Source organism: Macaca fascicularis, chromosome 15, assembly GCF_037993035.2.
Source record: "Macaca fascicularis isolate 582-1 chromosome 15, T2T-MFA8v1.1".
In the NCBI taxonomy this organism is placed as follows: domain Eukaryota; kingdom Metazoa; phylum Chordata; class Mammalia; order Primates; family Cercopithecidae; genus Macaca; species Macaca fascicularis.
The window spans coordinates 108,296,110-108,305,072 of record NC_088389.1 but is presented as its reverse complement, the minus strand read 5'-3'; the positions used below and the strand labels follow the sequence as shown (position 1 = coordinate 108,305,072).

The 8,963-nt window shown below is 47.9% G+C and overlaps 1 protein-coding gene across 1 annotated transcript in view; it reads left to right on the top strand.

The window, feature by feature from the left end:
* The first annotated feature begins 212 nt into the window (after nucleotides 1-212).
* GNA14 (G protein subunit alpha 14) overlaps nucleotides 213-8,963 on the top strand; it is a 216,167-nt gene continuing 207,416 nt past the window's right edge. Inside the window, exon 1 of the mRNA XM_005581975.5 lies at nucleotides 213-1,445. Coding sequence (XP_005582032.1) covers nucleotides 1,322-1,445 — 124 coding nt within the window. The 5' untranslated portion in view covers nucleotides 213-1,321. The remainder of the gene's footprint in view (nucleotides 1,446-8,963) is intronic.

Here is an 8,963-nt window from a genome sequence, read left to right as displayed (position 1 = left end):
AGGTGTCAGTGAGGACACAATCGCAAGGCGGCTGTTAGGTTTCGGGGCTGGGCAGGAAACTTGCCAGGTGCTACCAGGAACGTGTCAGCCCTTTCTACAAAGCAGGTGTCTTTCCCATCATAAAATGCAAAGCAATCAGCCGTTCCCTTTCTCCCCAGCCCCCTCGTCCGGAGGCCGAGAGGATATTTACCCTGGGCTCTTGCAGTTCTCTTATAATTGAACCCAGCGGCGGCTCCTTCTCCGAGCTCAGAGCCACCAGGCTCGGTCCAGCCACACTTTACAGGCAAATTGCCGAGCTGACCAAGCTGGGCCAAGGCCAAGCTGGGCCCGGGCGTCCAGGAAGCGGAAGGAGCCCGTCTAGGAAACCCGGGTGTGCGTGGTGGTGAAGCTGGTGGGCAAGCTTCCACTTCATGTCCGGGTAGAACCTCGGGGCTTTGCGTCTCGCAGCAGACGCTTGGCGCCGCTCCTCTTCCAGCCTGCTGCCGCCTTCTCCGAGCGAGTGAGTTGGCGAAACTCACTCACCTGTCAGAACCCGGGGCCTGGCTGCCAGAGCGCGCAGGTTACAGCAAACTTCGGCCGGGACGCCACAGCCAGGGAGGCGAGTGTGGGGGCTGCTCCCTGAGAAGCCAGCTCCCACCCCCTGCTCCGCGCCCCCTGCTGGTCCCCTTTCACTTCCAGGCGCCTTCGGCTTGGGGTGCCTAGAAGGCCAAGTCCAGCAGACGCCAGGGCTGCAGGTTCGAGATGCTCCGCCTCCTCCTGCCACTTAGAGCCACAAGCGCTAGCGGGAACTTTTCCACTTGGTCTTAGTCTGCGGTCACTGCTGAGGTTTTCAGAACTTTCCAGGCAAAGGCCAGCCAGGTCCTTTGCCTCCAACCCACTCCGCGCGTACCTCCCGCCTGGGGACACCCCTAGGCCCAGAATATCCTATTCCCCCCGGAGCACCGACGTTCCAACTGTCGTCTGCGCCCCCTGACTGCTGTCCGGCTCCTGTGCCAAGGGGCGCTCGCATCTTCCCGGGGCCAGCAACACTGCCAACTTCTCGACTCGCCCTCCTTCTCCCCAGAGCGAGAGTGGGGCAGGCTGAGCCCGGATCCGGGGTGCACTCGAGTGTTCCCAGCACTCGGGATTCGCCCCCGCCTCAGAGCCGACTTTCGAGGGGGAATTGAGCCTCGGAGGTCCAGGCCTGTTAGTCCAAAGCTCAAATCGGCCCCAGTCTTTCCACACCCCTGTGCCCGTCGCGTGCTGGCCGGGTGAGTGGCCGGGCCGAAGATTCGAGTGCTCGGGGCCGCGTCGCCCCGTCGGGTGCTGAGCTGAGCCCACCATGGCTGGCTGTTGCTGCCTGTCCGCAGAGGAGAAGGAGTCGCAGCGCATCAGTGCGGAGATCGAGCGGCAGCTTCGTCGGGACAAGAAGGACGCGCGCCGCGAGCTCAAGCTGCTGCTGCTGGGTGAGTGGCTGCGTCTCCGACCCCCGCGAGCCAGGCGTTCCCCTCCCGAGCCTTCCCGGCCGCTCTACTGGCCCGGACCCGCGCGGCCCTGGAGCCCACCGGAGTGCAGGACGGCTTCCTCCTCCTCCACCTTGGAGCTCATGGATGCCAGCAACTTCGGGCCTTAGGGCGTCTGTTCTTTATATCTCTGGCTGGGCGACATGAAAACGCACCCCCTTCCCGTGCCCCCAAACGGGACAGGGACCTGTAACACTTGACCTCTTGACCGCTGTACCCTATGTGTTTCGGTGTGCCCCTCTCCCCAAAACCCCCTCCACTCCTCTGCCCGCAGCACACCCAGCTTGGGGTCTATGGTGACCCACATCTTGGGTTCAGGGCTAGCTCTGACCCGCACGCTTTCAGTTCTAGATGAAGCATCTTGAGAATTTACCATGTGCCAGACCGTGCTAAGTTCTTACGGGCATCATCACCTGGTGATGCGGGCAGGTGATATCTCTATTCTAGAGAATTAAAACATGGAGGCCTGGAGAACTGACCAACTTGCCCTGATTGAGAAAAGGCAAAACCGATGCTAGGTCAGCTGTGGGGGTGAAGCCCATGCCGTTGCTGCTCCTCTGACCGGGAGCTCCTACGCCTGCCCCCCATGGGTCCCTTTGGCCAGGCCTTTGTGTTTGCAGCAGACCCAAACCTCCCTTGCTCATCTTGACTCGGTGTGTCCACGCCCTAGGATTTAGGTTGGCTGCCCTGGTACCTCTGGCCGGTCTTCATCCAGCTCCTTTGGTCTCTCTGCAAAGGTCTGGGTAGGACACGCACTTTCAAACACAGAAAGAAAACAGTTGAAGGTTTGCCCAAGTTATGCCATGAGGTGAGGATCCCACCTCCTCAGACTTTCTAGAACGCTGTCAACATATTTGCTGTTTGAGGAACATTTTACCTTTTTTTTCAGACCATGGTATCAGCTGTCAATTTTTCCACAAAGATTTCAGCTTTTTTGCTTTCATCCCTTTTGAACAGGAATCTTCTCTTATACCATCTGTTTATTCATCTTTATTCCTTGTATAGGTGTCACCCTCCCAGAAAGCTTCAAGGAAAGAAAAAGTTGATCTAGTTAGTGTAGTATAGAGAAGGCTCTCAGCCAGTACGGCCTTCAGACCTGGGCGGAAGAACCCCCTTACCCTTATCCCCTGGGTTTAAAGGGCCCAGTCTGGCCTTCTGGGGGTTGCGGGGAGTGTGCCCCTTCCCATAGACCTGGAAGTCTGTAGGTCCAAGGGGGCTGGCTACCCAGAGATCATGCTGCCCCCTCCCTCCCAAGACCTGGATGGAATACCCAGCCCAAAGGGCCCCATACCAGCTTCTAAGGCCTGAGCCCTAGAAAGGGCAGGCCTGATCCCTGGAGAGCTCACATAGGGGCAGCTGTTTGCTGGGGCATAAAAGAGTTTGGAAATGTGGGCTGGATAGGAGAGGAGGGAGTCCCCGTGGGTGCCCAAGAGGCCCCCCCTAGGAGAGGAGGGAGCTTGGGTGGGGAAGGGAAGGGGCTCTGTTCATGGGCCAGGTCTGCTATTTCTGTGTCTGGCCCATAACTCTGAAGGGTCTGAAAATTCTAAATTGTCCCTGGCCTTCTAGGCTGCTATAAAACTACTGTTGTCAAGGGAGGAGGAATACATGACAGTTTGCTAGCTTGGTTAACACTAGAAAATAACTAGGAGGGGGACTTTTGTACTTTTGCCCTGAACCCCACAAACCAGAGGGGTCTAGTTGCATATGTACTTTTTTTAAGGGCAGGCTGAACCCTATTTCATTTTGCAATGCTTTGATTTGTCAACATGTGAAGTACAGTGTCCAGAATATACCAGGAGCTTGACAAATGCTGGCTCTCTGTATGAAAAATTGTGCAGTCAGCTGAGCCATACTGTATTGGTAATAAGCCTGTTTGTTTGATGTAAAATGCTTGCATTGACACACAAAATAGGGGAGGAATGTTTGTAGGTAAATTGTTTGCCCTGAAAGTCACATTAATCAGGGTGACCCAGGGTCTTCTTCATTTCCCCAGGCCCTTGCTCCAGTCCTCCTCCTACCGCCTTGCGGCACTGTCTGACCTCTGGACACCATTTTCATCTTGCCGAGTTGTGACTAGTACATCCCCTTAGTGAAAACTTTCCTGTGAAAAATAGTTTCCAAAGTACACGGAGCTGTTCAGAACTCCAAGGATGGACTTCAAAACCTCTATTTATTTCAATCTGTACAGTCCTGGGGCACAGCTCCATTTCTTCTCAAGGAAGAGCCAGTGACTCAGAGAGGAATTTTAGGGGAGGGTAGGCACTGTTTTGTCTGAAGTCATGCAATTTGAGTGAAAAATTCACCCATCTCTGGTAGGTGGATTAGAGCATCCACTGTTCAGGTGTCTCAGTTAAAAACCCCACTTTGCAAATGGGAGTTTGGAATCCTTTTGTGGAGCATGGGATGACCTCCAAAGCCACCATCTCTTTCAAAATAAAGCATGCTTTTGCAACAAAATGATTTTAGGATGTATCCGAAGTGCAGTATTCCTGTTTCTGCTTAATAAAAGCATGGGTTAGCGTCTACTAGGGAAAGATAAAAGCTGTTGTTTGGTTAAGGCTAATAATTGCAGGATGTTAGTGTGATGCCTTCTCATCAGAAAGAGAAGGAGAAAATAAAGGAGATGGTTGAATTTAGTAGAAAGAAATTTCTTACCAGTTCCTTGCATAAAAGTAGGACAAAAAAGAGTTCTGATAAGAACATTGGTGAGTACTCATCAGCATAGGGAGAAAGTGTCAGGACAATAGCTATTAAATAAGGGAAAATGAGATCTTTTATTGATTTTCCTGTTAAACGCAGATTGGTGAAGTATGGCTTGTTAATTGGGTTGAGTTTTAATTCTGGATGCAGACCTCACCTTGGAGCTCTCTGGAAGGAAGAGGAATTGGTATTTAACAGATACTGGCTAAATTAGTTTGCTAGGGCTGCCATAACAAAATACCACAGACTTGGGAGGCTTAAGCAAAGGAAATTAATTTTCTCACAGTTGTGGAGCTGGAAGTCTAACAGCAAGGTGTTGGCTCGGCAGGTTTGGTTTTTCTGGAGGCCTCTTTCCTTGGCTTGCAGACAGCTGCCTTCTCCCTGTGGCCTCACATGGCCTTTCTTCTGGGCATGCACATCCCTGTCTTTTTCTTTTCTTTCTTTTTCTTTTTTTTTTTTTTTTGACACTCTTTAGGTTGGAGTTCAGTAGTATAGTCATGGCTTCCTACAGCCTTGACCTCCTGGACTCAAGCAATCTTCCCACCTCAGCCTCCCTAGTAATTGGGATTACAGGTGTGAGCCAGCATGCTGGGCTTATTTTTCTTTTTCTTAGCTTTTGTTGCCTAGGCTGGTCTCAAACTCCTGGGCTCAAATGATCCCTCTGCCTCAACTTCTCAAAGTGTTGGGATTACAGGCGTGAGCCACTGTGCCAGGCCACTTCGTTTTATAAGGACGCCAGTTCCTATTGTATTAGGGCTCCACTCATTTTAATCACCTCTTTAAAGACATTATCTTCAAATACGGTTACATTCTGAGGTACTAGTGGTTGGGATTTCAACATATAAGCTTTGGCGGGAGGACTAAGTTCAGCCAGAAACAATAGTGTAGAGATGAAGAATGTAGATTCTTAGGCCAGTCTGCCCGGGTTTGAACCCTAGCCCTATAGTGTCTTAGTTGTGGACTAACTTCTCCAGGCTTTGGATGGCAGTGAGTGGTCGGTGTCGGCTATCATCACTGTTTTTGAATATCTTCAGGTCCTAGAGAGGTGTCGTTTTCCATTTTTAGTTGACCAACTATGGGTTGCATAGAAGTTTGTATAAATTGTTCTGGTAGTGCTTTAACAGAAATGTTTTGCTTTGAGTTTCCCTTAGTGTTTTCTGAGCTTAAAATCTCTCTTCCTACTTACACCAAAAAGTTGAAAATCTGGTCCCAAAAAGTTTGACTGGATTGATTATAACAAGATCCCATTTTAGAATTAGCTATCATGTTCCTGGGCAGGAAGTCCATTCCAGAAAATGGTGCAAATAATGTGAGTTTCAACATAGAAAGTGACAACACTGGCTGGGTGCAGTGGCTCACCCTGTAATCCCAGCACTTTGGGAGGCTGAGGCGGGTGGATCACCTGAGATCGGGAGTTCGAGACCAGCCTGATCAACATGGAGAAACCCCGTCTCTACTAAAAATACAAAATTAGCCGGGCATGGTGGCATATGCCTGTAATCCCAGCTTCTCAGGAGGTTGAGGCAAGAGAATTGCTTGAACCTGGGAGGCAGAGGTTGCAGTGAGCCGAGTTCGTGCCATTGCACTCCAGCCTGGGCAATAAGAGCAAAACTCTGTCTCAGAAAAAGAAAGGAAAGAGACAGAGAGAAAGAGAAAGAGGAAGAAAGAAAAAATGACAACACCTTCCTACTCTGTGAATTCCCATTCTGTGAAGGAGAAAAGGAATGAAATGGTAAATATGCCCGCGTTCCTTTATCTGAGCTTAGTTCAATGCAACATCCTTTTCCAAGGTGCCAGCCACAGTGCAGGGATTCCTTCCCAAGGGCTGAGTTGGAGAAGGACAGTTCACAAATAGCTGTTATGAGGAAGATGGACATAAAAGCTTAGATTAAGAGGTGGAACAGGCAGAGCATAAAGGGGGAACCTCTGGAGGAGGCATCATCTGAGTAGGCCCTGAACTATGGGGAGGGTAAGATGCAAACTATTGTCTGCGCGTGGGGGCTTGGGAGAGACATGCAAAAACTCTCCTCACCATCTAGGGAAATTTCTGAGGACAGTAAATGGTGTTCTAAGGATCTGGGATCATATGAAGGATCCCTTGGGGGCCAGATTTCATTGAGTTTTTGTGTTTTGTTTTATTTTTTGTTTGTTTTTGAGACAGTCATGCTCTGTTGCCCAGGCTGGAATGCAGTGGCATGATCATGGTTCCCTGGAACCTCACAGAATCACAGGTTCAAGTGATTCTCCTGCCTCAGCCTCACAAGTAGCTGGGATTACAGGCATCCACTACCACGCCCAGCTAAGTTTTTAATTTTTTTTTTTTTTTTTTGGTAGAGACAGGGTTTCACCATGTTGGCCAGGCTGGTCTCAAACTCCTGACTTCAAGCGATCCGCCTGCCTCAGCCTCCCAAAGTGCTGGGATTACAGGCATGAGCCACAGTGCCTGGCCTGTGTTTTATTTTAACCAGTTATGGGAGTATTGTGTTCACTCTAAAATAGACATTAATACAAAAATGCTTGCTTTTTTGCCATAATATGCTTCAGAAAGGAGGATTGTGTGGTTTTGTCTGTGGCTTCTGTTCATCCTGGCTGGAGCAAACCAATCTCACCAGATAGCTTGCTTCCATCCATAACACAGCAGTTCCTGAGGCCTTTCAAGAGGCAAATGCACGTACCCCTTCTTCTGTCTGCCTTTAAAGGAATATAGAATCTTTTGAAATACTGGACTTTTACCCTTTGTACCTTTGCAAATCATCTTTATTGAATACAGTAAGTCAGCAGCCTCAAGTGTACACTTTGAGTTTTGACAAATGTATGATCACAACCTAGAAACCCTTCCATCATCCCAGAAAGTTCCCTGTGCCTTTGCAGTCAATCTTTTTCTTTTTTTTTACTTTTTATTTGGAACTGATTTAAAATTTATAAAGAATTTGCAGGAATAAGAATAGCACAAACAACACAGGTATGCCCTTTTCCCTTGGCAATGTTTGAGGGTAAATTATATGTATTGTGGCCTTTTTTTCCCTAAACACTTCAGTGTGTTTTTCTAAAAATAGGGATAATCTCTTACATAAGCGCAGTACACTTATGAAATGTCAGTACATTTCACTTTGATGCAATATTTGTGTCCAATCTATTATCCATATCCCAGTTTTGTAGGTTGACCCAGTAATGTCCTTAGTGGTGTTCCCCCACCTCCAGTACAAGGTCCAGGGGAGGCTCAGGGATTGCATTTGGTTCTCGTTCCTTTTAGTTTCTTTAATCTGAACTTTTCCACAAAGTCATTGCTTCTACGATTTGAATTTTTGAAAAATACAGTCCCCTCTCCCTTTTTTAACAGACAGTTTCTCATTTGGGATTTAACTGGTGATTTTCTTACAATTAGAGATTCCAACTGTGCTTTTCTGGCTGGAACACTGGATACGTGCTGTTGTGTCCTTCTCGAGGGTGGCATCTGGAGGCACACCATGTCCATCTGCCCCTCTGTGGTGGTGATAACTCTGATGACCTGGTTAAGATGTTGTCTGTTTTATCCACTGTATCATAATTTTGTGGAGAGACACTGTATAAGGTCATGTAAATACCCTGCTTCTTATCAAAATTTAGGAGTCATTGATGGTTTCCACCTGATCCAATGTATAACATGGTGTCTGCAGAATGATTTTCCAACTCCAGCACTCTCCACATTTACCAGTTGGCACTTGACATTCTACTGCAACAGCCTTACCTTTGCCCTTCCTTCCTTCCTTCCCTCCCTGCCTGCCTCCCTCCCTGCCTCCCTCCCCATGCAAATTCATGAATCCCTAGGTTTTTTTCCCTCAATGATTTTTACTTCATTACTGTTCTTAATCATTTTGGTGCTCTAATTGTATCCGATTCGTGCAATGAGATCCCCTTCAAGCTGACTCCTGTGTCACTGTGACATGCCTCTGTCTTTTTTTTTTTTTTTTTTTTTTTTTTGAGCATTTCATTGTTTTCTGGCATAACAACATGCCCCAGGCTCATCTTGTACCAATTCTTCTGCAGCTGGGGAAGAACTCAGCCATTTCTCAGAGGGGCTGTGGTTCCTTTTAGTGGAGAACTGGATCTTTTTAAAAAATGTTTAAGCCATTTGAAACAAAGCTATCAAGTCCCTAATTCAGATCAATTACTAGTACAGTATCCAAATACCAAAAGAATCAAGGTGCTAAATCATGTCATTAGAGGATGAAAGTTTTGAGGCTTTAATAAGTCTTAAGCAGTGGGCAGATATAAAGTGGAAAAATCTGACAGTGGAGTTTGGCAAAAAGCAATGTAAATAAAGTCTTCATCCTCAAATTTTTTTTTGTTTTTCTCTTTTTTGTTTGTTTTTCTTTTTAAAAGATGCCTTCTAGTCTATGTCATCTTTTGCTTTCTCATTTCCCATGATACTTAAACCACAAGGGGAAAATACCACTGTAACAACTCCCATCTGTAGGGCTATATGAAGCGAGGTCATGATATTGGGGAGTAGGAGAGGGATTTTCAGTGAATTATTGCAGCAAAGCTAAGATGATACTAAAGACGGTTGAAATTTAAAGAGAAGACAATAATTTATCGGAGGGATTGTCACCAGGGCATCTCATGAAATTCAAAGAGGATTTGAATAGTAGAGAAAGACCAAGTGCCAGGGCAGTTGGGTTAGGGGACTCTTCTCTAGGCATAGCCATCAACACGACTTGACGCCATCCCCTTCCAAGCTTGAGAGCCCTCTCCGCCAACCTTTAGCCAGGTTGTGGCATC